Source organism: Ursus arctos, unplaced genomic scaffold (genome assembly GCF_023065955.2).
Source record: "Ursus arctos isolate Adak ecotype North America unplaced genomic scaffold, UrsArc2.0 scaffold_24, whole genome shotgun sequence".
Taxonomy (NCBI): Eukaryota; Metazoa; Chordata; class Mammalia; order Carnivora; family Ursidae; genus Ursus; species Ursus arctos.
This window is the reverse complement of record NW_026622919.1, coordinates 32,943,773-32,958,145: the sequence shown is the minus strand read 5'-3', so window position 1 is coordinate 32,958,145 and position 14,373 is coordinate 32,943,773. Positions and strand designations below refer to the sequence as shown.

At 34.6% G+C, this 14,373-nt stretch overlaps 1 protein-coding gene and 1 long non-coding RNA gene across 3 annotated transcripts in view; one reads left to right on the top strand and one right to left on the bottom strand.

Annotated features, from left to right (window-relative positions):
- The window catches only part of LOC130544719 (uncharacterized), a 40,084-nt gene that overhangs the window by 8,685 nt on the left and 17,026 nt on the right, over positions 1 to 14,373 (top strand). The gene's annotated exons all lie outside the window — the stretch shown is intronic.
- MED13 (mediator complex subunit 13) overlaps positions 2,511 to 14,373 on the bottom strand; it is a 270,369-nt gene continuing 258,506 nt past the window's right edge. For both annotated transcript variants that reach the window (XM_048223687.2, XM_026517486.4), the window contains 6 exons: positions 13,822 to 13,980; positions 13,522 to 13,707; positions 11,418 to 11,566; positions 9,632 to 9,805; positions 6,859 to 6,959; positions 2,511 to 6,521 (listed from right to left, as the gene is read on the bottom strand). In XM_048223687.2, the coding sequence (XP_048079644.1) occupies positions 6,389 to 6,521; positions 6,859 to 6,959; positions 9,632 to 9,805; positions 11,418 to 11,566; positions 13,522 to 13,707; positions 13,822 to 13,980 (902 nt within the window). In that variant the 3' untranslated portion in view covers positions 2,511 to 6,388. The remainder of the gene's footprint in view (positions 6,522 to 6,858; positions 6,960 to 9,631; positions 9,806 to 11,417; positions 11,567 to 13,521; positions 13,708 to 13,821; positions 13,981 to 14,373) is intronic.

Genomic DNA, 14,373 nt, shown 5'->3' with positions numbered 1-14,373 from the left:
CCTACCAGAATATAAGTACTTGGAGGACAGGAACTATATTTTCTTTGCCCTTGGCACAGTATGGTACTTAATACTGGCTTGAATTAATGATTTAAGTGTAATGATACCATGAAACCTTATTAAATAATCTGAATATGCATCTCTGTACTCTTATCAGTTTGTTAATGCTGTCAAAACGTAGAGATCGAGTTCAACTATTCTATTCTCTCTTGTATATGCACTACACTATTATATCACTCTAGAGGGCTTATGGTACTAATTACGTATATACAAGTACGTTTCTCAGACTAGGACTAAAGGTCAAAGGTTTGTATCTCATATCTAGTGTATAATAGTCTATTAAAAGTGCTTTAGTGAAACTATGCTGGTTTCTAATGATCTCGTTCATAAAGTGAAGTAAATTTGTTAGTAGCTAACTTTTTAAAACTAAAAATCGGGGATGTTGTACGTTTCCACTCCTCTGGCATCTTCCAGTTTTTCTACAGCATTTCTGACATCATAATCTACAAGTTCTTTTAGCACTGAGGATGTAACTCATTTGGACCTGGCACCTTTCAATCCTTAAGTCGGTTAACGATCTCAGATTTTAATTTCATCATAGACAAGTTATTTTACATTTTAGAGCTTAAAGATCATTTCAAGCTGGTTTCTTTTTTTTTTTTTTAAAGATTTTATTTATTCGACAGAGATAGAGACAGCCAGCGAGAGAGGGAACACAAGCAGGGGGAGTGGGAGAGGAAGAAGCAGGCTCGTAGTGGAGGAGCCTGATGTGGGGCTCGATCCCAGAACGCCGGGATCACGCCCTGAGCCGAAGGCAGATGCTTAACCGCTGTGCCACCCAGGCGCCCCTGGTTTCTTTTTAGTTGGGGTAGGTTAGGACAGAAGGAAGATAAAGTATTAAATACTTATACTTTGCATTTTTTCCATCCTTGATCTTGCTAGAAGCATGTATTTTTTTAAGATTTTACTTTATTTGAGAGGGAGAGTGCGGAGGGAGAGTGAGAGGGAGAAGTGGGCTCCCTGCCGAGCAGAGAGCCCAACTCGGAACTTGATCCAAGGAGCCCAAGATCATGACGTGAGCTGAAGGCAGATGCTCAAAACAACTTAGCCACACAGGCACGCCTAGAAGTATGTTTTTAAAAGTTCTATTGTAGCCTTTAAGCATTTTTTTTTTCCTCTGGCAAGCCTTAACTATTCTGGATTTGACTCTTCTAGAGAACATAGGTATTATATTAATCATCCCTCACATTTGTATTTTACAAATTTCTAAGTGTTTTTTGTAAGCCTTTGAGGTTCACAAAGCTAATGTTAGGAAGGTATGCTTACTGTTGAGTTCATGTAACAAATGAACAAAGTGACCTCAAGAGGTTCAATGTTTTGTCTGTAGTCACCAGCGAGAAGGCGGCAAACTTCAAAGAGCACAAGAATCCTAATCTAGTGATTCTAAACTATTTCTACGTATATGAAAATAGTCCTAATTAGAATTGTACAAATTCATTTAAATTATTTGCAAAACTCACACTTCAGCCAACTACTGTAGTTTGATGTACTTACCACAAGAAATCTATTCAAATATTTCAGTGCCTTAGTAACGTGCTAGATGTGTTGGATTCTACATGCAGTAGTAAGCAAAACAAGACCCTGTTTCTGCCCTCATGGGGTTGTTTGAGACAACTATTCATACAAACTGAAAAACACTATGAAGGCTCCACATAGAATATTACAATAAAGGAATGTAACCTGGGGACCTGATCTGAGGCAAGGGTGTATGTGGAAAGTGAGGGAAGCCTTAAGGCAAAAATAACCATAGGGCATTCAAAGAACTCCTATACCTAGGAGACTGGGAGGAAAACACATGAAAAAAGCCCATTTTGAGGCTTGTGGAAAAAAAGGCAAGAGACAGACCATGTAAGACTTTTGGTATTTAGAACAAGCAGCAGCCATAAAGAATTTTAAGCTACCAAGAAAAAAAAAATCACAGGTAATATAAACTGTGAGACAAAGAATAACTTAATAAGGTACAAGTTCCAACAACATACACCTCCTTTTAAAGGCTTAGTTTAAAATTTTTGCTAGCAGAAACGATTTCAAAATGAACACAATTTTGGGGTTTGTCCTTACTCAGCTTAAGTTTGTACATAAATATTTAAAATGGCTGCTTACACAAAATATTATTAATGGATTGTTCATATCTGAACCCCTGTATGACTGAAAAACATTTATGTGATCAAAAAAATAGGATAGAACTAAGCTTTAAACATGTGAAAGTATCTTGTTTAGACTAGAAAACTGATACCAAACTGATCAGCCTAAAAGGAATATGTAATTACATATACAATTTTCTTGCATATTAATCACTGATATAGTTAAAATTGTTTAAATAAAGTACTTCAGATGGAAAAATTTAAAATCCATCAATTTTTAGATTACCCCTTTCCACTTATGATGAAAAAAATAATTTTTACATAAGTTTAAGATGGAAATATTTTTAACAGAATGAGACACCACAATGAAGGCTTCATGAATAATTTATTCCATTTGAAGTTTTGTTTTTTGTTTTTTTTTAAAAAGTATAAACCTTTTCATTTCCTCAATCACAATTTGTACAACTCAGTGTTACGGCATTCGGCAGCAATAGTGTTTGTTCCTTATTCTTTTTTTTGTCACATTAAAAAAAAAAAAAGCAATTGGACCATATTAAATGTCACTGCTAAACAACAACTTTAAAACGCCCCTTCATAAAGTGACCAAGCTATTTTGAGAGAGTTGATGCTGACATGTCCAGTAATGACGTTACAATTTTGTAGTTTAAACTCAGTAACTTTAAGGTCCACAAATCCAGTTTGCTTTGAAAACTAAAGCTATTTTAAAACTTCATGAATATATCAACCTGAGGAGTATTTTAGGTCCCAAATCCAGTTTTTTAATTAATACTCCACAAAAGAGAAAACATATATGAAAATTTAAACCACAGTTCTGGGCCCATTAAAACACCAAGAAAAACCGGAAGGTTAAGATTTCCAGCTGATTTGGGGGGGGGGGGGGAGCAGGGCCAAAAAAATTGTACGTCAAAAATATTTTTCCTTAATTTAGACAAACTAAAATCTTAAGAGGAAACCCAGACCAAAACATTACTCATGCAACATTAAATGTGTTAATAGACTGATATGTGATGCCATAGTGGATGAATAGCAAATTATATGATGCAACAGCATTTAAAAACTTCCTTTTAATGTATTCAATTTGAACATTTTAAATAATGCAACATAGTATTTTGATATTACAGTATTAACATAGTGCTTGATTAAAGATCTGCAAATCTTTGTAGTAACACATTAAGTTAAAAAAATTACCTCAGAAGGTAAATATGAAGACGAAAGGAGAATATTTTAATACAGTAATCTGTGCCATACTGACAATTGAGTACGAATACAGCTGAGGATAGTTGACTAAGTAGTAAGAGCTTAATTTTAGTGGTTTAAGAAAAGTTTAGAAAGATTTAAAAATTACAGCTACTTTAAAATTTAAGGATTACATATAAGTACACTTGGTGGCCTTCTGGCCAAACAATAAGGTGTACAGAAATTTATTCATACAGTGTTAATTCACAGTCCTGATAACTGAATGGCTTGCATAAGAAAGTATGGCTAGATGTTTCTCACTGGCTGGAAGCAGACATTATATAACTAATCTTTTTAAATGCCAAAATACTGAACTTCCACCCTGCTTGGTAATGGATAACTGCACAAAAAACAGACATTAGCACTGTAACAAAGAAGTCAAGGTGTTGGTGATCAACTGGTAGAAAGTATATATTATTTTGCTTACCATTTAAAGTAACAAAAAAAACTACCCATACTTGTCTGTGACAGTACATTAGTAAGTCAGATCCATCATCCTGCATAAAAGGCTTAATTTTTTTTTTCTGAAATAAGTCTCCTGACCTTTTCTAATGGCTATTTAATAATTTTCTATTTAAGTGTGAACTTATATATAAAGGGAAGAAAAAAAATCTTATCAGTAAATCCTGTATATTTGGGAACTACTCCCTGATTCCCAGATAAAAAGGAATTGTATACTGGGTTCCTTCCTTATGGCTCCATATAAAAGAAACTGTCAGGGAATAATTTTTTAAAAATCTATTTTCAAACTGAGGTGTGGTTACTATAAGCTAGTGATATTAAACAACTGAGAATATAGCTTTTATTTTTAAAAGTCACTACTGAGCTAAGTATATAAAAAAGGATACTTTTTATAGAAATTCCAAATAAGCATCTTTTCCCTCAAATCTCAGACAAGTTTTTTTTAAGTACAGAACAAAACATGCCAACATAATCTGTAGTGTGCTAGCATAATTTAAAAATGAATGCAGAGATGTGATCTTTAAATTTTAATTTCAAAAATGCTGACCACTGGAATTGCATTGTAATTTTGAAGTGATTGAAAACATCTGTCACCAGTTGTGTTCTTTATAGAAAAAACAAGACTTGCTAATGTTTTAATATACACAATTTGAAGAAGTTATATTGTTCATAAGAAAGTGATATTTAAGCTAAGCATACAGTATTTACAAAACAAGTTTCAGTAAAAACAAAACAAAACATACCGAATTACAGTTTTGTAAATACAACTGATTTTGTCTTTGTGGAGAATTAGTGAATGTACAAATTCGGAATTTTTTTAGACTGCTTCCAAGAAAGATAGGTAGACTTGGTGACTGTGAATTCAAGTCAGCAACATACGTAGGAGGCTAACTTGGACTCTCTTGTGAGCAGCACTGTAGAAACATTTTAAGGGGGTAAAGCCTGCAAAAAAGCATTTCTCTTGGCATGTGCAAACAAGAAGGGGGAAAGCTGTATTGAAGGAAGGGGTGAATTAAAGTCCCTAAAATTCAAGTCCCTTCTTTAGGGAGGTGAGAACCTCCTTGGCATATGCCCTGCCTTAATCTGAGCTGTGTTACAGAAGAGTACAGACTCTGGTGTTTGGGACTGCCATCTCCAAACCAAGAAAATTAAATAAATAAAAAAGGCAAAAGGAAACAGGTTAAGTTTAGAAAATGGTTCTTTAACTAGTGGAATAGAGTCTGAATACCAGAATTCACTGAGAATCTATTTACACCACAGTTTGATTGCACACACACACCCATACATATGCATACTCTCACACACATTCCCAATCTTTAATTTAAAAAACAAAAAAAGTCAAACAATCAGAGTGACTGTTCTTAAAATAATTTGTAAAATGCCTAGAGCTGGGCTAAATTTCAACCTTATAGCAGATCCTGAAGATAATTTTCATAATTAATAATATTCCCATGCCTAGATGTGCCACTGTCAAAACTGAAAAAAAAAAAAACCCAAACATTTAAGCATGTAACATTAAACACCAAAATTAGTTTAAGCATTCAGTAGCAAATGTTTTTCTTGTAAAACTAAGTTTCTTTCACTGGAAATGGCCTGAAATATTAGTCATAGCCCTAAACCATAGTACAAAATATAACTGAAGAATTCTCATTTTATTCTAAGTTAAACCACCCAACAATATCACTTGTATATTGCCATCAGTTATTCTGTAAAGGTGTGATAATATAAAATGCTGTAAGACCCGGTACCTTTTCAATTTATAAACACAGTGAACTTCATTACTGTACATGTACTCTGCAACTACAGCTTAGCTGTAAATCCTCCACACACAATGGTATGGACATTATTCCCCCTCTATCCCCATTAAACTGTACATCGAGACAATACAAATTTACTGTCCCACCCACCCCCTTACAAAAAAATAATACTCTAAAAGCAACCCTACTGCAACTTTTTAATTAAGACGATTACATATATTTTAGACCAATTGCTTTAAAGCAAGAAGGCAGTATAAACCTTCTAGGAAAATTTTTATAAAAGAGGTTAAGAAATATAAGACAATTTATACATTTAAAAACTTACAATAAATAAGAGATGCAGGCATTTTTGAATACTAGATACTATAATCCAATACAAGAACATCTTGATGTTCTGAAGCCATATGTTGAAATTCATTGTTCCTCATGTTTCCTCTCCATGCTTTTAATATTCATTTAACATGACTGGGTACTATGGCTCATTACTTTTCACAAATACTGTGACTGGAAAAAAAAAAGGTTAATTTTGCTACGAAAATGTTATAATACGTTTTGTATGATCAGTCATCATCCTAAAGAGTTCAGTATAGTCAATGAAAAATAGCAGGGTTATAGCCCCTCCCCCCAAGTCAAAACAATATTTGTTGAAGTAATAAGAATTAGACCCCATCACAGATGACTTTCACTGAGAAGATAACTGTAACTTAATCTTGCAGCGAAATATCTTTTTTCCTTGTTCTTTTCTTGCACTGTTCCATCGAATGAAGATCACAGCATATTCATGATAAAGTTATATAACTGATTCAGCACCACAAAATGAATTGGGAGACATGAGCGTCTGTCCTGGATTGCAGGGTCACAGGTTAGCCAGGAGAGTGCATTGTACTGTTCCAAAACAAACCTGTAAAGTGTAAGTCATGTATTTACTTTCACTGTAGATTTTTGAAGCATTTCCTAATTATGGCATTTAAGATTCAAAGCCACTTTAAAAAACGTGGAAGGTATGGAATAGAGGGTCCTTGGGGAGATTAAAGATTAACTAATTTTCATAAAAAGTATCCTCAAAAGATTACACATGCTAGAAAGAAAAGCATTCATTCTGAATGATGTACTTCATCTAAAGATCCAAGAGTACACAACTGTAAATTATTGCCAAATATGAGAAAAATACGTAAGAATCAACATTATATTCTTTCAAAGATGCAATAGAGAACCTTTAATGGTAAAAAGAGTTCTACCTGAGGACATCTGAAGTCTGATTTGAGTCAAGTGGGTGGGAGTGTTTACTGTGAAGCAGCTCGTCAGATTGCACTGAAGGCACGTGGAGGTGCAAAGAGGCCTAAAAAAAAAACAGGAAATCAGTCAGCCAAAGGGAAAGTTGTTGGTTTTACCTTATTTTCCCATGGTCTCGTCCTTGATGAAATACCTTTTAGACCTATGTAATGAATGGGCACCACTATAAAGATGCTTGTTCTTCTTAACTAGTTTATTACAGAATTAATTTTTAAGTGCATAATTTATATTCAATCTTACTTTATTTTCATCAGCTCTATTGCTTTTGAGACCACATAATAATCCTTAAAAAATTATTTAAAAGTTATTTTAAAAGTCATTTAAAGTCATCTATTTTCTGAGTATAACAGGCCTAGATGTGTAAATGCTTACAGAAGCACTAAGCGGATAAACCTGAACAGTCTGTCTACAGGTTACATAGAACTTTAAACTATGCACATACCCGTAGGTCCAGCAAAGAAAAGTGAAGAGGAGTAAGCATATGCAAATATACTGCTTACAAAGCTATAAATTTTAAACAAAGCTACCTATGGTGGAATTGTAAGCACTCTAGTAGAGTGCATAGAATGCCTTCTTTTGCCCATGCAATTTCATAATGGAGGCTTGGTGACAACTGTCACACCCATTTCAGTATGACAATGAAGAGTGGAAGAAAGGAATTTCAATTAAAGTGAATCATTTTTTGCTAAATGAGTCAATAATATTATATAAAGTGTTAAAAAAAACTATGAGAGATGAAGAAACTCTTACCAGATCTCATTCTGTATACTGCAAAAGGTACTATTTTATATTTAGGTGATCTCTCCTCTACAACTGTAATATATATATATATATATATATATATACACACACACTCTTGTGTTATATATTCAAGAATATAACCAAAGATATATATTTTTTAACTGCCCATAAACTCTTGATTTATAAAATTATAAGCAAAAGTCTCATATGGCAGATCACTACAAATTAGATGAATATAGTCAGTACCAGAAATTACCATTTAATTTCTATGATAAAAAGATTTTTTAATCACCTAGGTAACAATCTATTATTTTTCCAAGTAAAGAGAAACACATCAGGTGGTTTTACTGCCTATGGTGTAAGAAATAAAATGGAATGTATGAAAACAAAAGGTGAACAAAATTATGGTAAATTATGCCTTACCTGGTAATTCAGACCAGAAGTCCTAATCTTGTTACACTGTATCTGAGGGTGAATGCCCACTTTACACTATCCTCTCTGCAAATAAATATTGAGTAGAAAAGAATCTGGATAGTCCCTTGGACTTTCTGTAAAGTGGTGTTTCCTAAAAAAATGTTCCGTGAAACACTAAGGTCATGAACTATTAATTGGTGTTACACAATCGCTTTCTTGTGTATTAAAGTAAGTTTGGGAAATAGTAGGTATACAATGTTATTTATTGCTGTTTTTCAGAGACTTTAAATGTGCATACATGTATTATAACAACAAAAGGGGGTAGAAAGCATGTGCAACATTTCCCAAAGGACCAAAGAACCCTTTGTTTTGTAGAAACACCAAGGGCTACTATTTTGCAGAAACACACTTGGGAATATGTTCTTGTAATGAGATCTGTACAGACCACTGTACATATATTGGAAGGGGAAGAAAAGTCATATGATAAAACTTTATTACCTTGGCTGACACTCCCTAAATACATTATTGCATCAATAGTCAATTCAGATCAACAGCTGTTGTATTCTTTATGAATGTGCTACAGAAGTTCAATGCTTAGTCTCAAATGTCACTGACTCGATGGGGCCAAGATTATCAAGATTTAATACCAACAGGCTTAAGAGAGGGCAAGCCTATTGGTTCAGGTACCCACTAAAATATAATGCCCCCAAACTAAGCACAGTATTCAACGTTAACCCTACAAGTAAAAAATCAACTGGCAAGAAGTGAGGTTAGCATGACTTCTAGAATAAAACAGTCAACTTCTGGTGCGTGTAACGTTAAGAATAAGTGAATCAGATCTGAATTTCATATTTTGGAATAGTAGTAAAGCAGCAGCAGTAACAAACTCTGGACAGGGCTTTCACATCTCATTTTACCATTTTATAATGTATCTCAACCTCGTTATGTCACTTGCTAATGAACTTGTTTTGATAAATAAGTTACTATGGGTCTGAGAATCTTAGCACTTGAAAACCACTTAATAGTTTTAACACAGCAATTTACACAAAGGTAGAAAAAAATTTTGAGGTAGTAAATGGACCTAAATATCAAATATTCTTACAAAATTATGAATCCTTTAATCCCCAAAATACTGTGGCATAATAGCAGTATGATGTAATTCAAAGAATACAGTATAATCATGAAAGGATCCAGACTGTAGTCCTGGGTCTACTATCAATTTATAACTTTGGACAAATGAGAGTTTTTCTCAACTTTAATATGCTCACCTAGAAAATGAAAAGGTCAGATTAAAAGTAATATAAGGTTCACTCAGCTCTAAAGTTCCATATGTGCGGCTGCAAATATAAGAGCAAGGGTCCCAGAAATATGACTTAAGATTAATTAGAAGTTCAAACTTAGTATCAATTTGAAAAGTAGAGCTGTTTCATAATTAGATAACTTCTTTGTGATCTTGTCCTATTTCACAATGCATTTAATAAGACCTTAGACACTCCTCTACATTTCTTAGGAATTAAGCCATCAATTAGCATTATTTAGGAACTGGCATAGAAATGGAAATACCTTAAGGAAAAGGGGACACTGATATTGTGCTTGAGGACATGCTGACCAGAACCAGTCAGGTAACGGACCCGCTTTGGCAGTTGATACAAAGTAACCAAGGGCCAATGGTTGCTGAAGAATATTAGTTACTTCATCATGAGATTCTGTTGAAAGTAGCCGATCAGTACCTTGACCCTTAAATAGAGAAAATTAAAAGTGTGTTAGTTCATTTGCTATACCTCGGCACTAGATATACAGAATGGTTTATGGTAATCAGTCTCACGATCTTATGACATCTATTTAAAAAAATACTAAAGGATACTGAAAAAAATCAATTGGCATGTACTTAATAAGAAAATCGTAATTAGTAACAATATTAAAAGAATGAGTTTTAAGAGTTATATGGGGAAATTAATATACCAGCTGTCTAACAAGTTTGTATTATTATGCCGAGCCCATGTTCAGTGTATGTATATATATATATATAAGCCTTTCCAACCAACTGAAAAATACAAAATGTTCAATGAAAGTTCTAACTTACTTCCTCAACTAATTCCTGACCACCACGCCTCAATCCAAAAGGTAAATTACATTTAGTTTTGTTCATCTAACACTATAAAATGCAGTTATTAGTGTTTTGGAAAGCATTAGGGCAATGGGAAGGGACAACTATTAAGTGATGCTCATATCCTTTAGATTAGTCCATGTATTTTATTTATGTTAAGGAAATAGATAAAAAGAAGAAAAATGATATGTATGGAAATGTTCACTGCAACATTAGCTACAACAGAAAAAAATAAAATGCTAAATGTCTAACATTTTGGGAATAACAAATTATGGGAAAACGATGTTAAAAACCTGATTACACTAATTTATACATATTGAAAGCTGCAATATAAATGCATGTGAAAGGAACGTAATCTGCTAAAAGTAAAAGTGATTTTATTAAAGTGATGAGATTACTGGTGCTTTTCTATACTCATATATATTTTTTGAATAATCTCACTTTTTTTTCCCCAGGGTTTTTTATTTTTATGTAATCTCTACACCCATTGTGGGGCTCGAACTTAAAACCCTGAAATCAAGAGTTGCATACTTTACCAACTGAGCCAGCCAGGCACCTCAAAAATCTCACTTCTTTCTAGCTTTAAAAAAAAAAAAAGAAAGAAAGAAAGAAAAAAGGAAGGAGGGAAGGAAAGGATGCAAGGCAAACCTAGAGAAAGATCCTTATTTTAAAAGGGCAGGTTCTAAACATATGCATACTGTAACAATCAAACAACCGTTATATATAATTTCACTCAAAGACGTTATTCCAAGGAAGCCCAATTAGTTTTGAGTTCAAACAGAAGGACAAGACAGCCTGCTTCCCAAATGCTAAAAATTAAGACAGAGGGAAGAAGAAGGGTGGTCAGTGTTTCTTCTGTTCTCATGAGAAAATTAGTATTTCTATTATGTTCCTCCTCACAGCTCTGATATGAATGGCAGCTCTTAGAGCATATACTAATTCTCAGGTAATCTGATCCTATACCTGATTAGAAGCTATGGTAAAGTGGCAGGAAAACTACGAAAGGAGGACTAAAGCCAAGTAGTCTAGAAAACATGAAGTCAGGGACAGCAGAGCCTTAGAGACTCTCTTTATAATACACAATTCAAAGTAGTAACACCTGTAAGACAGACGTGCAGAAACGTACTATTAATCTCACTTCTTGCTAATTTCCAAGGAAAAAAATGTTTTATTTCATATATCAATCCATTAATAAGTTAATGAATGACATTTAGATTAGCTAAGCTTTTATAATACAGTTACCTTGCCAGCATCACCTCCATGGGGGTAATGAGATCCTGGAGAATGTACAGGAGACCCCGTTGGAGATGCAGGAAGAATATTTATGATATCAGGGTCAAGATCATCTCCTGTGTCTAACAAATCAAAGATACCCATTCCATCTGCTCCATCTATACAGGAGAAAGAAAAATAAATAAATCCTCCATTTTTCACATCCCGCAGTCATTTATAGGAGAGGGTTAAAATAATGAATTTTAACCAAAATGGGTTAATTTAATTAACATCTATTGAATGTCTACCATGTGCCAGGTATTGTTTTTAGGAGCCATATAAACAATTACACATTATAAACAAGCATGTGGTAGTGGGAATAATGCCCTCCCCCAGGATGTCCACATCCTAATCCCAGGAATGTGTGAATATGTTACCATAAAGAACTTTGCAGATGTGATCAAGCTAAGGATCTTGAGATGGGGAGATTATTCTGGATTATCCTGGTGGGTCCAATGTAATCACAGGGGTCCTAATAAGAGGGAGGCAGTAGGGTTAGAGTCAGTGATGGAGATGTGATGATGCTACACTGCTGCTGATGGAAGAAGGGGCCATGAGCAAGAGGTGCAGGTGGTCTCTAGAAGCTGGCAAAGGCAAAGAAACAGATTCTCCCTTACAGCCTCCAGAAAGAACCAACCCTGAAGACACACTGACTTTAGCCCAGTTAAGAGTGATTTTAAACTTTTGATCTCCAGAACTGTACGATAATAAACGTGTGTTGTTTTTAAATGTATTTAAAATGGGGACTATGCACAATTAATACTCTAATTCTTTATTATGTAAAATATATTCAAGTTATTGCATAAACCACTGAAAGAAGAAAATAATAAATACTCCTTACTTGTGATTTTGTTTCTTTTTTTAAAGTACTAGTCATTATGTCAAAATCAGGGACAAGGCAGGTGACCCCCTACTTGTGAGTTTAGAGATGTACCATTTTCTAAGGTACCTCAGAACAAATGGAATATCATTTATTTTCTCTTCTACTAAATGTAATCTGTAAGTTTATCTACAAGAGTTATCCCCTACTATGGCAGTTTATATAAATTATTTTGGCAAATCAATTTAGAAAGGAATATAAAATGTGCTGCAAACTCTATGGTCTATGTACAGATAGCAAGCAGCACAGGCAAAAACCTGTGCATTTTATGATCAATGTTGTCTTTTAAAATAAGTACATATGAGATAATTCACAGCACTAGTTCCAATATCACTAAGGTAGAAGAATGGCTGTATTAGTTTCCTACTGCCTTTTTAACAAACTACCACAAACTTGTTGACTCAAAACAACACACCTTCATTCTCTTACAGTTCTGGGGTCCAAAAGTCCAAAATCAGTTTTACTGGGCTGAAATCAAAGTACTGGTCATTAGGTCAAAATCAGGAACCAGGAGGCCTATGCTCTTTGTGGAGGCTCCAGGGGAAATCTGTTTTCTTCTCTTCTCCAGTATCTAGAACTACATTCCTTGCATTCCTTGGCTCATGGCCCCTTCCTCCATCTTTGAAGTCAGCAGGACAGCATCATTTCTCTGACTTTCCTTCCCTCTGTTTCCATCACATGACCTTCTCCTCTTTTGTGCATCACCAAATTTCCCTTTGCTTCCCTCTTATAAGGATACACATGATTGCATTTAGTGCCCACAGTGCATAACCCAGGATAACCTCTCCATCTCAAGATCTTTAACTTGATCACATATGCAAAGTCTTCTTTGGTCATCTAAGGTTAACATTCATAGGTTTCAGAAACATTTACCGGACAAGGATAGGTTTGGGGAGGCACTCTTCAGCCTAAAGTCAGCCACAATCATCCAGGCTTATTTTATATTTGCAAACCTTTATTTTTTTTTTTTAAAGACTTTATTTATTTATTTGACAGAGATAGAGACAGCCAGCGAGAGAGGGAACACAAGCAGGAGGAGTGGGAGAGGAAGAAGCAGGCTCATAGCAGAGGAGCCTGATGTGGGGCTCGATCCCATAACGCCAGGATCACGCCCTGAGCTGAAGGCAGACGCTTAACCGCTGTGCCACCCAGGCGCCCCTATATTTGCAAACCTTTAAAGAACAATGCACCTACCATTGTTGGGATTAAAAGCTAAGTCCAAATTTTCAGTGGTGTAAGTAGCTGAAGCTACTTGCACAGAAGCAGAAGTAGGGAACACAAGTATATGAGTACATGATGTATCCTGTGGGGTATTTAGCTGAGATGTCTGCATGTTTAGAGTGGTGCTTCTTCCAAATACAGAACCAGTTGACACAGAATCTGAAAATAAAGAGAATTTATTTTTTCTTTCAATAAAAGAAGAATCAATTTTACATAATACTAGAAACACAGCACATGAAGAATTAAATCTGATATAAACTAAGGATAGCTAACCTGGCATAATAACAAAAGAGCCTTGGGGTTCCATTGCTACCAAGCAAGCACTGAGAATGCTGGGAGAGTCTGCAGCAGATATACCACACATTCTACACATGTCTTTGAGCCTTTTACTTAGGGACTGCAAGTTTCGACGACTCAGCAAACTGCTCCAATCTGTGGGTATCAATAGTAAAAAAAAAAAAAAAAACAAAAAAAAAACAATATCCAAAGTAACAGCATTGTTAACACCCTCTAGAACTAAAGTTAAAACATAATGGTTTTAAAATTCGTGAATTCCTCAAATAGGAGTTATCATGAAGCCAAAAATCTCTTATTGCTGATGTTACTCAACATCCTTTGTCCCCCTAACTTTAATGTATGTCAACATCAATTAATATCTGCTAAAAAGGGGATGAGCTGAATAACAAGCAGAAAGAGGAAAAAATGGAAGACAATAAATAAGAACAGTAGTAACAACACTGGTTATTCAAGTCAAAATATAGTAAAATGTCCTTTTAAAACTGGAATTAAGCCATCTGTGACCCAGACATATGTGATTCCTCTTTG